Source organism: Hemicordylus capensis, chromosome 3 (genome assembly GCF_027244095.1).
Source record: "Hemicordylus capensis ecotype Gifberg chromosome 3, rHemCap1.1.pri, whole genome shotgun sequence".
Lineage (NCBI taxonomy): Eukaryota > Metazoa > Chordata > Lepidosauria > Squamata > Cordylidae > Hemicordylus > Hemicordylus capensis.
In genome coordinates, this window is record NC_069659.1 from 7,890,772 (window position 1) to 7,913,676 (window position 22,905).

The 22,905-nt window shown below is 47.6% G+C and overlaps 1 protein-coding gene across 1 annotated transcript in view; it reads left to right on the forward strand.

The window, feature by feature from the left end:
- The window catches only part of MOGAT2 (monoacylglycerol O-acyltransferase 2), a 67,975-nt gene that overhangs the window by 3,021 nt on the left and 42,049 nt on the right, over positions 1-22,905 (forward strand). The window contains exon 2 of the mRNA XM_053309846.1: positions 21,898-22,076. Within this exon, the coding sequence (XP_053165821.1) occupies positions 21,898-22,076 (179 nt within the window). The remainder of the gene's footprint in view (positions 1-21,897; positions 22,077-22,905) is intronic.

Here is a 22,905-nt window from a genome sequence, read left to right on the forward strand (position 1 = left end):
CTGTCAGCCGCTGCGACTGGGGATGATGACAGTTGTAGTCCAACAACATCTGGGGACCCGAGTTTGAGAATCCTGGCTCACTTTCTAATGTCCATCAGACAGATCTGCAGGAAATGAAGTGGGCTGAAAATGCCACGTTCCGTTTCACTAGGGCTCCCCCATGCCTATTAGTTTCGAGCTGAAATTTAATTGTCCCTTTTAATGATATTGCTCAAGGACACTGACACAAAGGGACACGCAGCTGTTGGGAATTCACCCAGCATACCTCATACAATCCTCACGTGGTTGCAGTCTTGCTAACTGTTTAGCACTGATCCATGTGATAAGGCATGTAAAATATGAAAGGAAGAAGAAGAAAAGACACACAACAATTGTAATTCACAAGTATGGACCCACAACAAAACGTTGCAGTATATCCCTGGGGTACATGTGTTACCGGAGCTTGTGTCTGAGCATGGTGAAGGTTTTAGACACCTCATCAGAAGAAGGGCCTGTGAATGCTTTGAGGGAGTATTTTTCAAACTGAGAAATTTCTCGCTCTTTTTATTCGCTCCCTCCTCCTCCCTCTCCTTGCCACTGAGTTCTAACCCAACGTCTTGTCTGTTAAGTGCCCTCTGAGTCCATGAACATTCTACTCCATTGGGGCAGGTGTGTTGTTGTTTTGGTGGGCAGTAGCCCTTAGCTCCTCCCCCTCAAAATTTTTGTAAAACTGACATGTCACTGGGTTACCTCAAGTCTTCTAGTGGATCCCTCTTGCCCACAGATGCTCTGGTTATGTGCTCTAGTTATGCACTTAATAGATGGTACACAGAACCATCTAATAAAACAGAAATATAATTAGCAGTGGCAACATTTTTTTTACCATGGAAAATTAATTATAATCTCGATATCAGTTAACTGCCCAGAGACGGAAGTTTGGGGGCGGTGTACAAATCTGATAAATAAATAAATCAGTACATACACATTTTTTCAATTGTGCAATATATTCAGGAAATGTGAAACTGAATGACTAAAAGAGAGATCTAATACAATGTGGATTTAGCATATATCTATAAAATTTGGGGGGGGCATATATGGAATGTTAAAGGAATATTTAGAATAACTGGTGTTGTATTTAAGATGGTTAGTGGATGACACGGAGATTTCAGATTTGTGGTGATGTGAAAATTCTGTTCTGTGAATTAGATACAGTAAGTAGCTTGTACCATAATCATGGCTTTTTTTTTTTTAAGGTTGGGCTATCAGGGGATGAGCAGAAACGTTTCTGAAAAAGTCTACCTTGTGAGGATGTCTACCTTTTCTGCTGTTGTTCACTGCTACTGTTTCCCTTATCTGTTGCTGATTCAGCAATAGTTTGTACCTTCTCATTACGTAATGTGACTTCCTAATTAGTCACATGGCTGATGACAGCCAGAGATAACAGAATCACTTTAATCGCTATGTAACCCTTAATTATGATAATTCACCTATTGTATTTGTGTGTGTAATACAATATTTATTTATTTATTTATTTATTTATTTATTTATTTATTTATTTATGTGTTTATTTATGCGTTTATCTGTCTATCTATCATATGTACATCTCTAGGCGGTGTACAATACTCAATATATACAGTGTGTATATACACACACACACACATATATTTATATCTATATCTACATATCCCACTGACATGAAACTCTAAGCCAAACATGCCATTTTCACAGGTGGGTTCCAGACTTCACCTAGACTGCCAGAATAATTTTTTTAAATTCCAAATTCTTTAATTTCCCAGAAAATGTGGGGAAACTCTCCCATTGGAAAAGCACGGGGTGGGGGTGGGGTGGGGGATGCCTCCTGACAAAGTTTGGCAGTTTTCTCAGGGACTTTTAAAGACAGGAAGTCCAGACTCCCACAGAGTGATGGCCGGCCAAGGTTAAAAGGTGGGGCTAGATCAGGCTTGAACCTGGCGCTCTTCACACACACAGCCTAGCCAACACTAGGCCTAGGCTGTGAATGTGAAGAAGCATGCAGAAGGTCCCTGATCCAATCCTCCCAGCATCCCCACGTAGGGCCGGGAAAGGTTCCTACCTGAAACCTTGGAGAGCTGCAGCCAGTCAGGGTAGATAGACCATACCAAGCCAGATGTCGCAATGAGCTGACTTGGTCTATGGCAGTTTCCTATGCACTATTGCCACATCTGGACACCCCAATACTTCCCATTGGAGGTGAGGGCAGAGATCTTATCTAGTCTGGTGGCTACAGGCCACCTCCAGCCTCAGAGGCAGGATGCCTCTGAGTACCAGTTGCAGGGGAGCAACAGCAGGAGAGAGGGCATGATGCCCTCAGCTTTTGCCTGTGGGCTTCCCAGAGGCATCTGGTGGGCCACTGTATCAAACAAGATGCTGGTCTGGATGGACCTTGGGCTTGATCCAGCAGGACTGTTCTTCTTATCTCTGTGTGGGGGCGGGCACAGCGTGTTTTGGAGGGGTGGATGGCTGCTGGTTTGCTCCCTCTGGCCCCAGATGAAGAGAAGGGGGTTGACAAGCACCTCACCCCTTCAAGGAAGCCCTGAAAAAAGAGGAAGCTGCTTCCTCCCTCTTCCTTTTATCCACAGCTTCCAAGCCATGCCCACTTCCAGTTTCCTTTGCCTTCCTTGAGTGTAGCTGCCCCTAGATGGGATAGTATTCAGAAATTGCACCCCATTCCGGCAGTCTGAAGTAGGACAGTCAGGATTCTCATTCAGAGGCATCTGTAGACCAGACCTTGGGTTGCAACTGGTATTTCTCAAAGTGAAATTTGAAACCCCTGCTAATTTGGCAAAGAGGCACCTTCCAAGGTGGTGATTCTTTTTACTTAGCAGGGGGAGAGCAACTGGCCCTATCCACCCCCAGCACACCATCCCTCCAGTGACTGCTGCTGGTGTCTGTCGTGTTTCTTTTTAGATTGTGAGCCCTTTGGGGACAGGGAGCCATCTTATTTATTTGTTGTTTCTCTGTGTAAACCACCCTGAACTATTTTTGGAAGGGTGATATAGAAATCGAATGAATGAATGAAGAAAACCTCAAAATTCCTCCTAAGGAGAAATCTTCATACAATGCCAGGAAAAGCTTCTCCTGCTTAAATGCTATTAGGGCTGTTCATGATCACAGATGTTGGGATGGGGTCTGACTCAATCTCAGACGATCACACAAATGTCAGTTCAGGGTCCTTTGGACCCTTCCAAATGTTGGGGTCGGGATTGGGTATTATTAAAAGTAAAGTGTGCCGTCAAGTTGATTTTGACCCCTGGTGCCCACAGAGCTCTGGGGTTGTCTTTGGTAGAATACAGGAGGGGTTGACCATTGCTTCCTTCCAAGCAGTTTGAGATGATGCCTTTCAGCATCTTCTTATATCGCTGCTGCCTGAGATAGTACCAGCGGGGATTCAAACCAGCAACCTTCTGCTTGTTAGTCAAGCATTTCCCCACTGCGCCACTTAAGGTGGCTTTGGGTATTATTACCAACATTTAAATTATTTTTTAAAAGTAACCGGGATACTCACTGTGAAACCCAAAAGAAAAGTAGCCTAACACCAGAGAATCTACTGATATAACATCAGAGAATTGCAGGAAACTGGACGGCAGCCACTTTATTTTTTAAACTCTGCATTTAAAAAGAGGCTTAACACTAAAAAACCCCAAACAAACATAAATTTATGGGCAGGCAGGCAGATAGATGTCCAAAGATGCCTTAAAAACAAAAACAAAACCAAGCCACAATCAGTGGTGAAAAAAGCAGATTCCCATCGCCATTTGAATCTCCAAAATGCTACAAAATTTACTGAACCACATTGGAGAACTCCAAACTGACCTGGGCTTTCCAAGGTCGGGTTCAGGTTTTCTCCAACATGACCCAAATTGGAGCATTTCCGACCTCCCCCTCTGAACTTGCACAGCCCTAAATGCTGTATGTGAAGGACTGGTCACAAACATGCAGCAGGTCTAAGTAAGATTCAGTTGCAACTTTGGCATGAGCAGTAGCTTTGAGGTCTGGACTTGGCTCAAATTGAGTCCTGCCTACTTTCAGTTGGAGTCTGAATCATTGTGCAGGAATATTGTGGCACAAGACAGCCAAAGCAGCACACGCTAGCCAACACAGACAATTAAAAAAAGGAGGGTTTCCAAGGCAACAGCACACAATTTGGAAAAGGGAAGCCATTCCTTGGGGAGTGCAAAGCCGGGCTGGCAAATGGATGAGCATATAGACACCTCTTAGGACGCCACGGAGCAGCAGTGGTGAGAAGGAACTGAATGTCAGGAGTGCCCCTGCTGGATCGGAGCAAGGTCCATCTAGACCATTGCTCTTCATTGTAAGGCTCGGGCTCATGGTGGCCCCCATCAACCCTAGAACCCCTGACTAATTGTGTGAAGCAGGGGCAGAGCCACCATTGAGCGAACAGGTTCAAAGAACCTGGGCCACCAATGAAAAGGGCCACTGGAGCCCCCGTTGCACATGACATCACGTGCAAAGGGGGCATGGCCCAATGGCCAGAAGGCCCACCCCAGTCCTCCCCCTCCCATTTCCAGCCAGAGTTTGCTGCCTGGTAGCATTTATTTCCCTTCCTCTCCCTCTAGCGAGTGAGGGAGAGGAAGAGAAATAAACACTGTCAGGCAGCAAACGCTGCCTGAATTGAGAGGGGGAGACCTTGCTTGGGCTATCTCAAGCCCAGGGCATGCCCCCTTTGTGTGTGATGTCATGCACACAGGGGTGTGGCTTGGGCTTGCTAGTAGCCCGAGCGAGCTCTCCCCATCTCATTTCAGGCAGCATTTATTTCCCTTCGCCTCGCTCACTGCCAGCAAGCACTGCCTGAATTGAGAGGGGGGAAGCTTGCTTGGGGCTAGCAGGGCCACCGGGTGGTGTGGAACACGGGCCGCCGTTTTTTGGCCCCGCTACAGATGTGAAGCTTGGGCTGAAGCGGAATACTCTGCACAGTCCCAGGGCTGGACTGGGTGCACTGAGAGGGCAGTGGAATGTATGTGGGGAGGGCGCTGGGATTGGAGCAGAATGGGTGCTTAAGGGTGGGAGGATTCACCGCGGCCGAGTGCGGTGGGACACAGGGGTGTCCTGCGGGCGAGGCGCACCGGGAATATGCCCTGTTGCCTTGTGGGCCAGTCCAAGATGCACATTCCCTCTGGCCCCATGGAGAGAGGAACATTCTCAATGTGGAGTGCTATGTTTTGCCCAGCGCCATGGTGGGGGAGGCTCCTTTAGGGAAACGGAGTCCTCAGGAGCCCTTGCACACTGGGAGGGGTGCACAGTGCTAAGAAGTGTAGCCCTTCCCCATAGTGTAGCTTTCCCCATAGAAGAGAGGGCTCCGTCTCCGTCTCCCTGAAAGGGCCCTCCCAGCACTGAGAAAAACACAGTACCGTGTGGAGGTCAGTACAGCGGGAGATGGCTCTCCCATTGAAGGGGTTTTGGTTTTTTTGCTCCTCCACTTGAAAAATAGTGAAGATCACTAAACTGGACCAATATCCTGTTTCCAGCAGTAATCCCCCAAATGCTTCCTAGAAATCTACAGTGGTGGGTCCATTGTTCAGAGGTAGAGTGTCTGCTTTGCATGCCGAATGTCCCAAGTTCCCTCCTTGGCATCTCCAGGTAGGGCTGGGAGAGACTCCTGCCTGAACCTTGGACAAGGGGATGGCAGCCCTTGTAGGCAATACTGAGAAAGATGGACCCAGGGTCTGATGCAGTTTAAGGCAGCCCCCGATGTTACTAAATAATATTATTATTATCATTGTTGTTGTTTACACAATCAGACAGGTGTTATTGACTGGTTTGTTTTATCCAGACATTGAGTCCTTCCCAAGGACCTGGGATGGCTGGATTTAATTATCCTCAAGTAAATCTTAGCCCGTAGAATAACGGGCGCTAGGAAGGGAAGGGGCCCATATTCGTCCTCCTGCCTGGCTCCGTCGCTGCCAGGCCTCGGCGGCGGCTCTGCCACCGCCTCGGCCGGCTTCCTCCGCCGCTTCTCCCCCCTGCCCAGCTTCAGGCCCCAAATTCTCCCTCCAGGCTCTGGCGCGGCGGCGGAGCCTTGGCCGACTTCCACCGCTGCCTCTTTCCCCCTCATTCAGCGGCCAGGCAGACTCTGGGGGCGCCGCTGCCGGCCTCCGTGGCCGGGCCGGGCCATTCGCGGTCGGCTCTGTGCCGCCAACCGCCGCCGGCCTCCGTGCTGCCGCCGGCCTCTGCTCCGTCTTTTTTGGCCGAGGCGGCGGCTCTGCCGCCGCCTCGGCCAGTTTCCCCTGCCACTGCACACCCGGCCTTTTCGGGGCGGCCGCTTCTGGCCGCCCAAGATGGCTGCCGGTCGTGTCTCCCTTGCACTGTTCTGGGCATGCGCTTTGCGCATGCCCAGTACAGGCCAGGGAAGCATGAACACACGCCTTGGTGTCCACGGACGGACACCAAGGGTTTTATTATAGAGGATGTTGTTGCTGTTATCATAGATATTGTCGCAGAATATAGGCTGTTCCCAGTAAAGTTGCTTTTTGTAATTGGCTGGTGGTGATTTCTGTGGCCCATATGGTGTTGAGGTGCTCTTCAAGGTGTTTTGGAATTGCACCTAGGGCACCAATTACTACTGGGATTATTTTGGTCTTCTTCTGCCACAGCCTTTCAATTTCAATTAGTATTTTGTTAATTTTTCTATTTCTTTTTCTTCTATTCTGCTATCCCCTGGTATTGCTATGTTGATTATTTTGACTTGTTTTTCTTTCTTCTCCACTACAGTTGTATCTGGTGTATTGTGTGGCAAATGTTTGTCTGTTTGTAGTCGGACGTCCCATAATATTTTTGCACCTTCATTTTCTTCAACTTTTTCAATTTTATGGTCCCACCAGTTTTTGGCTACAGGTAGCTTGTATTTTTTGCAGATGTTCCAGTGTATCATCCCTGCTACCTTGTCATGCCTTTGTTTGTAGTCAGTCTGTGCGATCTTTTTACAACAGCTGATTAGGTGGTCCACTGTTTCATCTGCTTCTTTACAAAGGTGGCACCTGCTGTTTGTTGTTGATTTTTTTTACTACATATCATCATCATCATCATCATCATCATCATCATCATCATCATCATCAATTTGATTTCTATACTGCCCTTCCAAAAATGGCTCAAGGCGGTTTACACGGAGAAATAATAAATAAATAAGATGGATCCCTGTCCCCAAAGGCCTCACAATCTAAAAAGAAACATAAGGTACACACCAGCAACAGTCACTGGAGATGTTTAAAGTACTCCAACCCCTACTCAGTGCAGAAAACTGCCACAGAATCCCAGGCAGATGGACAATCAGCCTCTGTTTAAAAACCTCAGGAGAATCTGCTAGTGCACAAGGCTGATTTTTGCACTCTTGAACAGCCCTTACAGGTCGGAAATTCTCTCTAGAGTCTAGCCTGAATCTGCCTTGTTTTTTTCAACCCAGTGGCTCTAGTCCAGCCCTCAGGAACAAAGAAGAACAAGCCAGCTCCATCTTCTATGTGACAGTCCTTCAGATATTTGAAGAGAGCTGTCATATCTCCCCTTAGTCTTCTCTTCTCTAGGCTAAACATACACAGCTCCTTCAGTTGTACCCCATTGGACTTGGTTTCCAAGCCTCTTCCCATCTCTGTAGCCCTCCTCTGAACTCATTCCAGTTTATCAACATCCTTCATAAAATGTGCTCCCCGCAACTGGATTCAGTAGTCAAAGTGAAGTCTGGAAAACACAGAATAGAGTGGAACGATTACTTCTCCGGATATGGACACTCTGCCTCTGTCAATGCAGCCTAAGATTGCATTTGCGTTTTTAGCAGTGGCATCACATTCATGGGCCCTTTCCAGATTACCCGCTACAACAGTGTCACTACTTGTCCGTTAAGGGTGCTTCCATATTGCCTGCATTTCGACATCGCAGTCCCTGCACGGTCAGCAAGGGGCCGTTCACATTTCCGATGCTTTCTTTCGGGTTTTATCCCTGTGTTTTAGTCCTACAATGTGGCACGTGCATCAGAAATAAATAGTTGTATTTTCCCGTTGTAGGAGGGTTGTGCAAGCGATTTACGTCTTCAAGACGATCTTGCCAAGCTGAAGCATTTGACTGCTGAACAGTGTGGAATCTGGAAAGTGTCCTGGCTCATGTTCAGTTTGTGGTCCACTAAGACACCAAGGTCCCTTCCACATGTAATGGTTGGAAGATGTAAGGGTGTGCATTCACATGTCAGCCAGATTTACCCCGAAGTCCCTGTGAGCGATTGGGGAGCACTTCACACGTTAGAGTGTAGCCCGATTTATGTCCGGGGTTAAAAAAAAAAATCCACTTTTGCATTTAGGAACATAGGAACATAGGAAACTGCCATATACTGAGTCAGACCATTGGTCTATCTAGCTCAGTATTGTCTTCACAGACTGGCAGCAACTTCTCCAAGGTTGCAGGCAGGAATCTCTCTCAGCCCTAGCTTGGAGATGCTGCCAGTACTCACACATCAAGTCTCCCATTCAGATGCAACCAGGGCAGACCCTGCCTAGCTATGGGGACAAGTCACGCTTGCTACCACAAGACCAGCTCTCCTCTCTTCACATTTGTTCTTTGGGACAAATTTGAACTCACAGAAAAGCCTCGTAGTAACCCTGCGGTAAAGCCTGCTGTCTGGAAATGCTTCAGGTGAACCTCTCTGGGGAGGCTGTTCCATAAATGGGGGGCAACCACTGAAAAGGCCCTCTCCCTAGTAGCCACCCACCTCACCTCATTTGGCAGAAGGACTCAGAGCAGGGCCTCCGAATAAGATCTCACGGTCTGGGTTGGGACATATGGGGTAAGGAGCGCTCTCATTTAACAGTCTCAAGCCATTTAGGGCTTAAAAGGTTAAAAACAGCATCTTGAATTGGGCCCAGAAATGGACTGGGAGCCGGCCAGTGAAGCTGACGAAGCCCGTTCCCAAGTAGCTGCCAGACGGGTTGGCGGCAGCTTCAGATGGACCTCTCCAGATGATCTTAGAAGCAGTGTGGCTCATGCCGAAAAAGACGTTCTCTTAAATACCCAGGGCTGTTTAGGGCTTTATAGGTAATGACCAGCACCTTGTATTTTGCCTGGAAACATATCGATATCCAGTGCAATTCCTTTTTCACAGAAGTAATATGGTCTCTCCTAGATGACCCAGAGACCAACCTGGCTGCTGCATTCTGAACTAACTGCAGTTTCCAGACTACACACAAAGGCAGCCCCACACAGAGAGCATTGCAATAATCCAGCCTAGAGGTTACCAGCAGAAGTACCACTGTTTTGAGGCTGTTCATCTCAAGGAATGGACGCAGCTGGCGTATCAGCCGGAGCTGACAAAAAGCACCTCTGGCCACTGCCTCAACCTGGGACACCAGGGAGAGGTTCGGATCCAGAAGCACCCCCAGCCTGTGTACCTGTTGCTTCTGGGGGACTGTGACCCCATCCAGAACCGGCAGATCAAAATAGTCTCCAGAGTTTCGACCCCGCACCATAAGTACCTCTGTCTTATCTGGATTCATCTGGATCTTATCTGGATCTGAACCTTGGCATGGGTTCACACAATCACGCGGATGACGGTAACCACATGAAACCAAGATTCAAACATTTGTGTGAACCAGGCTCCTTTGTCCATCTAGCTTAGTATATCTGTACTGGCCTGGTTCACACAATCATTCAAATCTAGGTTTAATGTGGGTTACCAACGTTAACATGATTGTATGAACCCATGCCAACTTGGGTTATAGCCCAAGGTGAATCTAAGATTCCTGCCTTGGTGTGGGGTCACCCAATCGCACTAATGTTTGGTATCCCACATTAAACCTAGATTAAGATGATTTGTGTGAAGCAGACCACTGACTGGCAGCAGTTCTCCAAGGCTTCAGGCAGGGTTCCTTCCCAGCCCTACGTGGAGATGCTGCCAGGGACTGAACCCGGGTCCTTCTGCCTGCAAAGCAGTTGCTCTGTTACCAAGCTCCAACCCCATCTCCAAGTGAAATGCAAGGGCCCCTCTTTCATTGTGGATCCCTGCCCTGTCCAACATATGGCCAAAGGAGCCCTGCCAACGTCTTGCTTTCTCTGGCCATTGGGATTGGGGATGATGGGAATTGTAGTCCAACCACATCAAGGATTACATAGGAACATAGGAAGCTGCTGTATACTGAGTCAGACCCTTGGTCCATCTAGCTCAGTATTGTCTACTGGCAGCGGCTTCTCCAAGGTTGCAGGCAGGACTCTTTCTCAGCCCTATCTTGGAGATGCTGCCAGGGAGGGAACTTGGAACCTTCTGCTCTTCCCAGAACGGCTCCATCCCCTGAGGGGAATATGATATATCTTGCAGTGCTCACACATCGAGTCTCCCATTCAGATGCAACCAGGGCAGACCCTGCTTAGCTAAGGGGACCAGTCATGCTTGCGACCACCAGACCAGCTCTCCTCCCAAGGTAGAGAACCCCTGCGCTCAGGGAGGAGTGTGTTGGTCTGCTTTGGAGCCTCCAGGCATCAATCAGTTTGTCTGGAAGCTGCAGCCCCCCCTCTCTCCAAGGCATTCCTGGCCACTGGCAGCCATCCTGCAGCTGTTGCCATAGTTATGCAAATAGCGCTGTGGCTGAGATGAAGCCGGAAGAGCTAGGAGAGCCATTCAGTGGCAAGAGGCAAACATTAGACCTCTTGGCACAGGCAGACTCCTGGCCGGCTGTCCTCGCCCCAGCTCTGCCAGCTCTGACCTCAAGGCTCTTACCGTTTCTTTCCAAGCGATGGGTATTCTCAAGCAGCCCACTAATAAAAAAGGAGCAACTGTTTCTGCAGAAACAGGTGCTGGGCATGGCTTTAGTTGAACGAACAAGCATGAACTGCCCCCTTTGCTAAGCAGGGTCCACCCTGGTTCACATTTGAATGGGAGACTAGATGTGTGAGCCTGGTAAGATCTTCCCCTTACGGGATGCGGCCGCTTTGGGAAGAGCACCGGCACGCAGGAGGTCCCAAGTTCCCTCCCTGGCAGCATCTCAAATCACGGCTTTTTGCCCAGGCTTCTATATGATTGTCTCTGTTGCCGCTTCTTGTATTTTATACTGTTTTTATGCTAATTTTAAAAAAAAATCAGATTTGTTTTTATATATTTTTTAACTCGATGTTTTAATGTGTCTTTTTAATCATCTTGTTTTTAAATTTTATTGTGAGCTGCCTTGGAATTTTTTTTTAAATGAACGGCAGGGTATAAATTTAACAATCAATCAATAAATAAAATCTCCAAGACAGGGCTGAGAGAGAGACTCCTGCTTGCAGCCTTGGAGAAGCCACTGCCAGTCTGGGTAGCCAATGCTGAGCTAGATGGACCAAGGGTTTGACTCAGTATAGGGCAGCTTCCGATGTCCCTAACAAGGAGAATTTGGGCCAGTGCCTCTCCCTGGATGCAGGGATGCAGTCACTGATCCAGAAGAGCAGGTGCTGTCCATGACGGCCCCCCACAGCCACCCCCACCCCAATAGCCACCCCCTCATGCTCACACTTCCAACTTGGATGGGATCATTTGGGGGCTTCTGTTACAAGAAGTCCTTTCCTAACCCTTCAGGGCTTGAAGCTCATGTTCTGATTCACCCAGAAGAGCAGTAGGGATGGTCAGCCACAAAGGGTGGAGGATACTCCTTTCAACAGGAGACAGGAAGGACAGTAATCAAATCCATTGCAGCCTGATATTCAGTTATGTAGCAAACTGTTGGAATAGCAAGAGCATCATTTTATTTCCATGTACTACTGTAATATTTATATACTGCTCGTCAACCAAAGTTCTCAAAGTGGTGTACATAGTCATTGGATTCATTTGGGCTTACGCACAAGCTATTAGTAGTAGGTTGCATATAGGGTTGAAGCCTAACTTTCAGTTATTTCAATGGGTCTTCTCTCAAGATAAACTTTGGATACATCCTCTTGTGTTTTGATTTCTATTGATATGCTTTGTTTATATTGCCTGCCCGCCCCGCCCCCTGAAAAAAAGCCTGCAGATGCTCATTCCTGGGAGGTAGTGGACAGGAGCTGGGCTTGGGCATTATGTGGTTCAGCAAATTGCATCCCTTAAGGTGTGAGGGTGTAAATGCTTTAGATAAACCAGAAGGTGTCGGGGACAGAGTAGAAGCAGGTAAAGAGCAGACAGAAGGCTGTGGTAGCTGGCCAAAGAGATCAAACAGCCCTAAGCAAGATAGCCCACACCAGACAAGAAATCCAGCCTATAGAGGCATGAAAGAGAGACAGAGCTGTAAGGGTGACTTCGGTTACCCACACTGGGAAAATTCACGTGCAGTTAATGATAAAGAGGTCAAGTTTCTAGATACACTGAATTACTGTACACTGAATTACTGTGCCCTAGAATAGTTGGTCATGGAACTAACTAGAGAGAAGGCGAACTTGGACGTAATCCTGAGTGGTGCACAAGACCTGGACGCTTTCCAGATTACTCCCTACAACAGTTGTAAAATGCTTCGGCTTGGCAGGATCGTATTCAAAACGACCCCCAGAATCTCAAACTCCTGCAATGTGAAAATAGAGCTATTTTTCGGCAACTGACGTGCAACGTTGTAGCACGATAACCTAAACATTAAATCTGAAATAAGGCATCGGAAACGGATTTAATATGGGAAGTGCCCTGGTGTGAGATGTCAGTGTTGTGGTCCAGATGTTGCTGAACTACAATTCCCATCATCCCAGCCACAATAAGTTGTAGCTGGGGATGATGGGAATTGTAGTTTGGCAACATCTGGAGAGCCGCAGGTTGAGGAAGCCTGCGTTAGGTGATGAGGGAATGAAAGGGATTATTAAGAAGGATATGGAGATTGCAGGGAAATGAAATAAGCTCTTTGCATCTGTCTTCATAGCAGGGGATACTGGGCGTATACCTGTGCCTAAACTGAGCTTCTCAGGGACAGAGGCTAAAGAACTGAGTTAGACAGAGGTAACAAGAGATTACACTCTAAACTCTGGAAAAATTTAAAATTAGCAAATCACCAGGGTCAGATGGCATCCTTAAAGAGTCCTTAAAGAACTCAAATGTGAAATTGCTAACCTCTTTGCAAAAATATGTAACTTAGTTATCCCTATAATCAGGCTCTGTATCGGAGGACTGGAAAGTAGCCAATGTAACACCGGTTTTCAAAAAGGGATGTGGTGGGGGTGGGGGGATCCGGGAAATTAGAGACTTGTTAGCTTAACGTCTGTGACAGGCAAATGGATGGAAAGCATTCTCAAAGATAAAATTGTTGAGTATATAGAAGAACAGGCCCTGCTGAGGGAGAACCAGCATGGCTTCTGCAAAGTTAAATCTTACTTCATGATCTTAGAGAGTGTCAACAGGTATGTGGATAAAGGTGATCCAGTTGACAATGTTCCTCCTCAAAGACTCTTGAGAGAACTTAGTAGTCATGGGATAAGAGGACAGGTACAGGTGTGGATTGGCAACCATTTGAAGGGCAGGAAATAGGGTAGGTGTAAGTGGACAGTTCTCTAAATGGAGGGAAGTAAGAAGTGGGGTCCCCCGGGGATCTGTACTGGAACCAGAGCTTCTAAATATATACATAAATGATCTAGAAGTTGGGATAAGAGGTGAGGTGGCCAAATTTGCAGATTACAGCAAACGATTTAGGGTACTGAAATCCAAAGCAGAATGTGAGGAGGTCCAAAAATATCTCTTCAAACTAGGTGAGTGGGCGACAAAATGGCAGATGCAAAAGTGATGCATATTGGGGTAACCTCCCTCGCCCAACTTCACATATATGCTGATGGGGTCTCAGCTGTTGGTGACTGAGCAGGAGAGAGATCTTGAGGTTGTCATGGACAGCTTGTTGAAAACATCAACACAATGTGTGGCAGCTGTGAAAAAAGAATCATTGCAACTGTTAATGGAACTGGTCCCCCGGTGTTTGGTCAGCACCCCAACGTTCAGGTTTTGTGGGAGAATTTGCTGTTCCACCAGTTTTAATTTGTGCAAACGTTTGGACTCAAGAAATGACTGGAATGAGGTAAAATGTGGTTTCAAAATATAAAAGAGGAATTTATTTGAAGGAGGGGGATACAGGAAGAGAACTGTGTGATTAAAGCAATAACAATATGTTACTAAGCCATTTAACTGCAATGAGGCGTTTCTAACTTAAAGAGCGACAAAGTAAGTTTCTAAATAAATCAACTTCAGTGAGGCTTTTTAGCTTAAGGTTCTAATTGTGTAAGTTCCCAGGTGGTCAAGAGAAAGAGGCTTGAGACAGATACGGGGGTAGCTTAGAGATAAGAAAGGGATAGATTGAGTCTCAGAGTTCATCTTCACCTGATCTTGACAACAGGCCTTCTGGGCTGCAGGGTCTCGCTCCTCAGCGTGATGGGGAACCGGAGGGTTGTAGAGGTTTTAGTAGAGGGAGAGATGTCCACAAGTTCTCCATGGGCCCAGCTTCCTACACCTGCTAGGCAAGCTGGATAGATCGGCAGAAGGACCAATCTGGGAAATGGTGTGAAAAACTGAACACAGCCTGGTTTGGCCTGTGAACATGAAACCGCCCAAGGATCCAGTGATTTCAAGCTCTCTTCAAAGGTTGCGTGTTGCAATGGAGTCCCAAGTACGGGTGGCCAGAACCTAAGGGGTATACTCGTGAGTCAAATGGGCCGTAACCCAAAATTTGGCTTGGAGTCCCAAGCGTAACGCCCAAGGGAACACAGTGGGTCATGGAATCAGGGATACTTGCATCCCAAAACGTGCCTGCTGATTGGAAGTGCCAGGAGGGGCCTGTATGGATTGCATTGTGTCTGAGCATTCTTCCAGGGTATGACAATGTGGGGATCGCCTTTTGCGTGCAAGGCCGATTGTGATGAAAATCAGAGTATGCAGGTGTGTTAGAGCATCCTGCTGGACCAGGCTCTCCAGTGATTCTGTCACTAATTTCAATAGGCATACCTCTAGATCCATGTAACTGACTCATCTCCTTTGTGAGGGGGAAGGTATCGCTTCACTGTCTTATCTACCTCCCTCCCTGCTTGGCCGTAATCAGTAATCAGCTCATTAGCAGGTTCTTATCTCTTGAGGAGAGGAGGAGGGGGTGTTAAGGCAGTTCACTCTGCATTCAGAGTGGCCTTGGAGTTTAACTCAATATAGTTTGTCTATTTACTTGTTTAAAATATTTGTATACCACCCAAAGAGCCACCTAATGGTGCAGCGGGAAAGTAACTTGCCTAGAGACAAGAGGTTGCTGGTTTGAATCCCCGCCGGTACGTTTCCCAGACACCTATATTGGGCAGCAGCGATACAGGAAGATGCTGAAAGGCATCATCTCATACTGTGTGGGAGATGGCATTGGTCAACCCCGCCTGTATTCTGCCAAAGGAAAACCACAGGGCTCTGTGGTTGCCAGGAGTCAACACGGACTTGACAGCACAGCTTTACCTTTATAATGCCGAAAACGCAGGTCTCTGGGCGGTTTACAACAAAACAATAAAAACAAGAAGTTAAAAGGTTAAAACATTACAATAATTTAAAACTTAAAACAACATTAACACTATTAAAAATCATTGCACAATTAAAACAGTATCTAATTAAAAGCCTGGATGAACAAATGTTCACCTTTTTAAAAGTTGCCAGTTTTAAAACCTGCCTTTTAAGAAGTTGCCAGAGATGAGGAGGCTCTTATTTCATCAGGGAGTGTGTTCCAAAGCCTCCGGGCAGCAATGGAGAAGGCCCATCCCTGAGTAGCCACAGACGAGCCAGTGGCAACTGCAGATGCAACTCTCCTGATGCTCTCAATGGGCAGTGTGGTTCATAGTGCTGAAGAAGACGTTCTCTTAAATACCCAGGGCCCAAGCTGTTTAAGGCTTTATAGGTTATAACCAAAACTTTGTACTTTGCCTGGAAACTTATCGGCAGCCAGTGCAATTCTTTCAACACAGGAGTGATGTGGTCTCTCCGAGATGACCCAGAGACCAACGTGGCTGCCGCGTTCTGCACCAGCTGCAGTTTCCAGACTACATACAAGAGCAGCCCCACATAGAGCGCATTGCAGTAGTCAAGTCTGGAGGTGACTCAATATACTTAACTCTAGAGTCTACTTAGCCGGGACTCCCACCTGGGGAGAGGGGGTGCATCTTATCCCATTTTGCTTTGTTTGCAGCCAAGTCTAGGGGTGACTAGCCCACTACCAACTCAGTGATCTGTCCCCACGTGTATCATAAACTAAAAGTTTGCATTGCTGTGAAGCTCCTGAGCATATCCAAAGTGCAATCTCCAAGCATGGAGATGCCACTGCAAACAGAGAGGCTCCTGGGAGCCGGGCAGAATAAGCCCTGCTGACAACAGAATCATTAGGAAGGGGACTGAAAACAAAACTGCTAATATCATAATGCCTTTATGCAAATCTACGGTGTGGCCACATTTGAAGTACTGTGTGCAGTTCTGGCTACCATACCTCAAAAAGGACTTTATAGAACTGGAGGGCAACCAAGGTGATGATCAAGGGCCTAGAGCAGCTTCCATACGAGGCAAAGTAGTGGTTAGAGTGCTGGACTAGGACTGGGGAGACCCGAGTTCAAATCCCATCTCAGCCATGAGACTTGCTGGGTGACTCTGGGCCAGTCACTTCTCTCTCAGCCTAACCTACTTCACAGGGTGGTTGTGAGGAGAAACTTACTTACTTGTGTGGGCTCCTTGGAGGAAGAGTGGGATATAAAAAATGTAAAATAAACACCTGGGGCTTTTTAGTTTAGAAAAAATATGACAGAGGGGCGGTATGAGAGAGGTCTATAAAATTATGCATGGTATAGAGAGAGTAGAGAGAGAGAAATTTTTTCTCCCTCTTTCTCAGCACTATAATCAGGGGTCATCCCATGAATCTGATTGCCACGAAATCTAGGACTGACAAAAAGAAGTACTTTCCCCCACAATGCTTAACTGCGTCATGATGATTTTATAATCCTCATATTCCCCATACTAATCTCTTAATCCTCACCTCTGGCAACTTTTAAAAAGTTTCTAAAGACTTTTTCCCCCCACGCATGCTTTTTAACTGGGTTGTGGTTTTAAATTGTTTTAGGGTTTTCATTTTTAATCCATTTTATGCTGTTGTAAACTGCACAGCGATGAAAGTTTTCAAATTTGAAAAAATAAACAAATAAAAAATAAAATAACCTATGGAATTCTCTGCCACAAGACGGGTTGACAGCCACCAGCCTGGATGGCTTTAAGAAAGGCTTAGACAAATTCATGGAGGACAGGTCTATCAATGGCTACTAATCCGCTGGCTATAGGCCACCTCCAACCTGAGGAGGCAGGCTGCCTCTCAGTACCAGTTGCAGGGGAGCAACAGCAGCAGGAGAGAGGGCATGCACATACCTCTTGTCTGTGGGCTCCCCAGAGGCATCTGGTGGGCCACTGTGGGAAACAGGATGCTGGACTAGACAGGCCTCGGGCCTGATCCAGCAGGGCTGTTCTTATGTCCATCAGTCACTCAGTGCTAAAAGTGGTATTTAAAGTGCTTGTGAGGGGGTGGTTTGCAGTTACTGTCCCCCCTCCCACTGATGAAAAGTGGAGCACCACACCAGGAGAGGAAATGGATGGGTGAGGCTGGTTTCAACACCTTGCCCAGACCAGCCCCTTATTATTGCTATTTTACATATCAGGGAAAGGAGGAAATGACTCGTATCATGGATTCTTCATGGAATCTTAGGAACAACTTAGGAAGCGGCCTTCTGCCGAGTCGGACCTTTGCTCCATCTAGCAGCTCCATGCTGTCTCCCCTGACTGGCAGCGGCTTCTCCAAGGCTTCAGGCAGGAGTCTCTCCCAGCCCTACCTGGAGATGCTGCCAGGGATTGAACCTAGGACCTTCTGCATGCAAAGCAAGTTCTCTGCCACTGAGCTACAGCCCCAAACTCTAAGGGTGGGAAATGGGATTTGCCCCTATGTCCTCCAGGCCCATAAGAACATAAGAACAGCCCTGCTGGATCAGGCCCAAGGAGGCTCATCTAGTCCAGCATCCTGTTTCACACAGAATCTGCAGATAACAGGTGAGGACCTACCCTCTCTCCTGCTGTGGCTCCCCTGCAACTGGTATTGAGAGGCATCGTGCCTCTGAGGCTGGAGGTGGCCCCCAGACACCAAACTAGTAGCCACTGATAGACCTGTCCTCCATGAATCTGTCTAAGCCCCTTTTAAAGCCACCCAAGCTGGTGGCCGTCACCACATCCCATGGCAAAGAATTCCGCAGACTAATTATGAGCTGTGTGAAAAAGTACTTCCTCTTGTCAGTCCTAAATTTCCCGACCTTCAGTTTCATGGAGTGACCCCTGGTTCTAGTGTTGTGAGAGAGGGAGAAAAATTTCTCTCTGTCTACTGTCTCTACTCCATGCATACTTTTATACACTTCGATCATGTCTCCCCTTAGTTGCCTCTTTTCCAAGGTAAAGAGCCCCAGGTGTTGTAGCCTTGCCTCAAGGAATGTGTTCTAGGCCCCTGATCATTTTGGTTGCCCTCTTCTGCGCCTTCTACAATATCCTTCTTAAGATACGTTGACTCTAGATGTGGCCACACCATAGTTTTGTATAAGGGCATTATAATATTAGCATTTTTATTTTCAATCCCCTTCCTAATGATCTCTAGCATGGAATTGGCCTTTTTCACAGCTGCTGCACATTAGGTTGACACTTTCAATGAGCTGTCCACCACGACCCCAAGTTCCCTCTCCTGTTCAGTCACCGACAGCTCAGATCCCATCAGCGTATATGTGAAGTTGGGTTTTTTTGCCACAATATGCATCACTTCACACTTGCTTACATTGAACTGCTTTTGCCATGTTGTCGCCCACTCCCCCAGTTTGGAGGGATCTCTTTGGAGTTGCCCATGCCTTTCTCTATCAGTGTCCAACCTAGCAATGACTATCGGATTCTAAGATAATAGGATCCCTGTCAATCCTACCTGCCTGCAACACTCTCCACCTTCCCAGCAGGCTTCCTTTCCCTTTAAACAGCGATTAATCTCACTGGGGAATTTTGGCTCAGTCATTCTCTCTCAGCCTAACCTATTACTAATATTTAAATGCTGCTATTCAACAAAAGTGATCAAAACGGTTTACGTAGATGAATGAATGAATGAATGAAGATGGATCCCTGTCCCTACAGGAGGACTCACACTCTAAAAAGAAACACAGGGTAGACACCAGCAACAACCATGGGAGGGGTGCTCTGCTGGGAGTGAATAAAGACAGTTGTCCTCCTGCTGCTAAATATAAGCAATCTTCTTGCTCAGTTAGGTAATTAACTTCAGAGACAACACACACAGTAGTGTGCACATGCAGGAATGCCACCCTTGGCTCCTCGAGGAAGCGGGATACAAAGATGGTGTAATGAAAATGAAACCTCCATGTTTAGAGGCAGTATACCAGATGCTATTGCCCAACCAGGGTTGGGGGCAGGAGGAGGGGAGAGCTATTGTCTTCATGCTTTGCTTTGGCTTTTGTAAAAGTGCCTGGGTGCTTTCCAATTTGGGGAAAGAGAACATTGGGCTAGACACTTCTTTTCTCTATCCCGGAAGGGCTTTCCATAGGTGTGTCTCTGACTGAGCCCTCAGCAGTTGGGAAACACAGCTAGCTAAACCCTGTGGGCAGTTCGGTACTGTAGCCGCCCCAGAACTGCTCTTGCCTAATTGTTATGTGGAATGTTATGAATCATCAGAGGCTTTGATTCATCGCAGTCTGCTTAGTGGAGAGCAGACGGGGAGGCCTTTTCATGAGGCCAGTGGGGCAGTCACCTCAGACGGCAGATTATTTAATTTAATTTATTTATTTATGCGATTTTTACACCGCCCTTCCGAAATGGCTCAGGGCAGTTTACAATTAAAAACAGAAACCATTAAAACCAATAACAATTAAAACAGAGCTATAAAGAGCCCCTGGTGGCGCAGTAGTAAAACTGCCGCCCTGTAACCAGAAGGTTGCAAGTTCGATCCTGACCAGGGGCTCAAGGTTGACTCAGCCTTCCATCCTTCCGAGGTCGGCAAAATGAGTACCCAGAATGTTGGGGGCAATATGCTAAAATCATTGTAAACCGCTTAGAGAGCTCCGGCTATAGAGCGGTATATAAATGTAAGTGCTATTGCTATTGCTATTGCTATAAATATTAACACCAATTTAAAAACATCTTAAAAAACAATCATAACAATTAAAACCCTGAACACCGGGTTAGCATTAAAACAATTAAAACTAATTAAAAACCCTGAAAGGCCAGGCCAAACAGATGGGTTTTAAGGGCTCTCTTGAAGGTTAGCAAAGAATTGAGATTACGGATTTCTGCCGGGAGTGCATTCCACAGCCCGGGAGCAGCCACAGAGAAGGCCCTGCCTCTGAGTCACCACCAAACGAACTGGTGGTAACTGGAGACGGACCTCCTCAGATGACCTTAACGTGTGGTGGGGATCATATAAAAGATTATGGGGGCACTGGTAGGGCAAGGATCCCCCCCCACACCGTCCGCATCGGAGCAGCTCTTCTAGACTGATCGGACCCTTGCAAGCTCTTTGCCTCACCTCCCACTCCTTGCAAAGCTGGCCAGAAGCACAAGGCGAGAGAAGGAAATAAACAATACATAAATACATACATCAGGAGGCTGCTAGGAAGCTCTCCTCTCTCCCACCACTTTAGAAGCTTACAAGGGGTGGTTTTGAAAGCGGACTGGGACCCACCAGGAGCATGAGGCAAGGCAGCCTTGGCGTCTCCTCAGCCACCACAATGCCTTGGGCCATCCTGAGACAGGGTTGCAGTGTCTCCTCCCTGTGGTAGAGACTTAGATACTTGTAGTCTCCAGCCTCAGGGGCAAGATGCTTCTAAATGCCAGTTGCAGGGGAGCCACAGCAGGAGAGGGGGCACGTCCTCTCACCCCTTGCCCATGGACTTCCCAGAGGCATGAAGAAAGCTCCAAGTTCCCTCCCTGGCAGCATCTCCAAGATAGGGCCGAGAGAAACTCCTGCCTCTAACCTGGGAGAAGCCGCTGCCAGTGCTGTGCAGACAATACTGAGCCAGATGGACCAAGGGTCTGACTCGGTACATGGCAACTTCCTGTGTTCCTATCTGGTGGGCCACTGTGGGAAACAGGATGCTGGGCAATATGGGCCTTGGGGCTGGTCCTAGGTTCTTGAATACTTTGTACTGCATTTCAGTGGGCCTTCAGCATCTTCTTTCCCTCCCCACCGAGCTTGTGCATGGATTTGAGCATTCGGCTGGTTTTTATTACCCCCACCGCAAACAGAAAGCAAACAGATAGAATCTAATGCTGAGCTTGCATTTCATGGGGGAAATGCCTCCTTCCCCCTCTTCTCCTTCTCTACAGCCACTGCCTCAACCACCATTTTTAATGGTGTCAGTTCTGGGAAATAAACTTGAGGGCTGCCAGGACGTTCCCCTACACACCTTCAACCCCCCTTAAAAAACCACCAACCCCCCTTTAAAAACCACCAAAATGCCTCTTCCTAATTTCACCACCTGCTAATGGGGTGGTAAAACTGGGAGAGGAGACATTTCGCCCTAGACAAAGGAGAGGATAAGTGTCCATACCGGGGACAAACCATATCCACCTAGGACATGGGTTCTCCAACTTTGGTCTCCAGATGCTGCTGGACTACCACTCCCATCACCCCTGCCACAATGGCCACAGTGGCAGTGGATAATGGGAGTTGCAGTCCAACAGCATCTGGGGAGTTGTAGTCGGCCAGTGTCTGGGGACCCAAGTTTGGGGAGCCTTACTTAAGGTGTCTAGCCTGACAGACTTCTGCGACATCTCTGTTTTGTCTTGGTTTCTAACTGGGCGCAACCCTCTGGTGAATCTGCCCATCATACAGCAGCACCAGCTGATGGACCTTCCTACGCGGGCTTGGCGTTTCTGACCGACCTGCTTTCCTTCCACAGCGCAGTGTTGTATTACCATCTTCATCGCCCTCCTCTTCACTCGCTTCTGGTTGATCAGTGCGCTCTATGCGCTTTGGGTGGCCATTGACTGGGAGACGCCAAGTAGAGGCGGGAGGAGAAGCCACTGGATGAGAAACTTGGTCGTCTGGAGATACATGAAGGACTACTTCCCCATCACGGTAAGGGCAGGTGTTGTGGGGTGGGGAGTGGGCCTGGCTGCATTGCAGAGCTCTTCGGCCTTCTTCCTCTCTACATCCTGGTCTGGGCCAAGCTTGAGGTTTCTGCTGAGGCAGGGGTCCAGGAGGGACGCAGACCTTGGACAGTCCTGAGGGGAAAGGATTCAGCACCTTGGCTAGCTCTTGACAAGAGCTGGGTCTGGTAGCAAAGGAGGAACGTTGCTCCAGCAGCTGCTTGGAGCAGACTGTTGGTTTTTATGGCTGATGACGAGGCAGAATGAATTGGTCCCTTACCTTCCCCGAGAAAGGCCATGCTGTAAGTGCTGGCACTGTCTACTAAGGCTGGCAGGTCCTCAGCAGACTTCTCAGAGTGTCCTTGGAAGTGTGTGTGGTGTGTGTGTGTGTGTGTGTGTGTCCCAGCAGTGCAGAGTCACTCAAAGTCTAGGTTGTAGAGTCTTCCCATGCTGTCTCATCCTCTGAATTGTCCATCTCATCCCTTAATTGGGGGCTTCCTGATCTGGAGACATCATGACAAGCAGAAATGGACTACAGTGAAACCTGGGTTTTCTAGACAGCATCTGTAGAACATGAAGTTTGGCCATTTTGCATCCTCATGCTGCTCTCAATCACTGTCCAGGCATAAGACGTGCAAAATTGTGCAGAAATGTCCCTTTCTGTGTCCCAAAGAGCGTTTTGTGTAACAGTATAGGGTACTCACCTTTTTGTTGTCCCGTTTCCCAAAGGTTTTGTGTTGTGAGAACTTATTTGAGCAACTTTTGTGACTCCCCCAGCTTTTTGTCTGGAAAAAGGGATCTGGGAGGGACTATCCGGG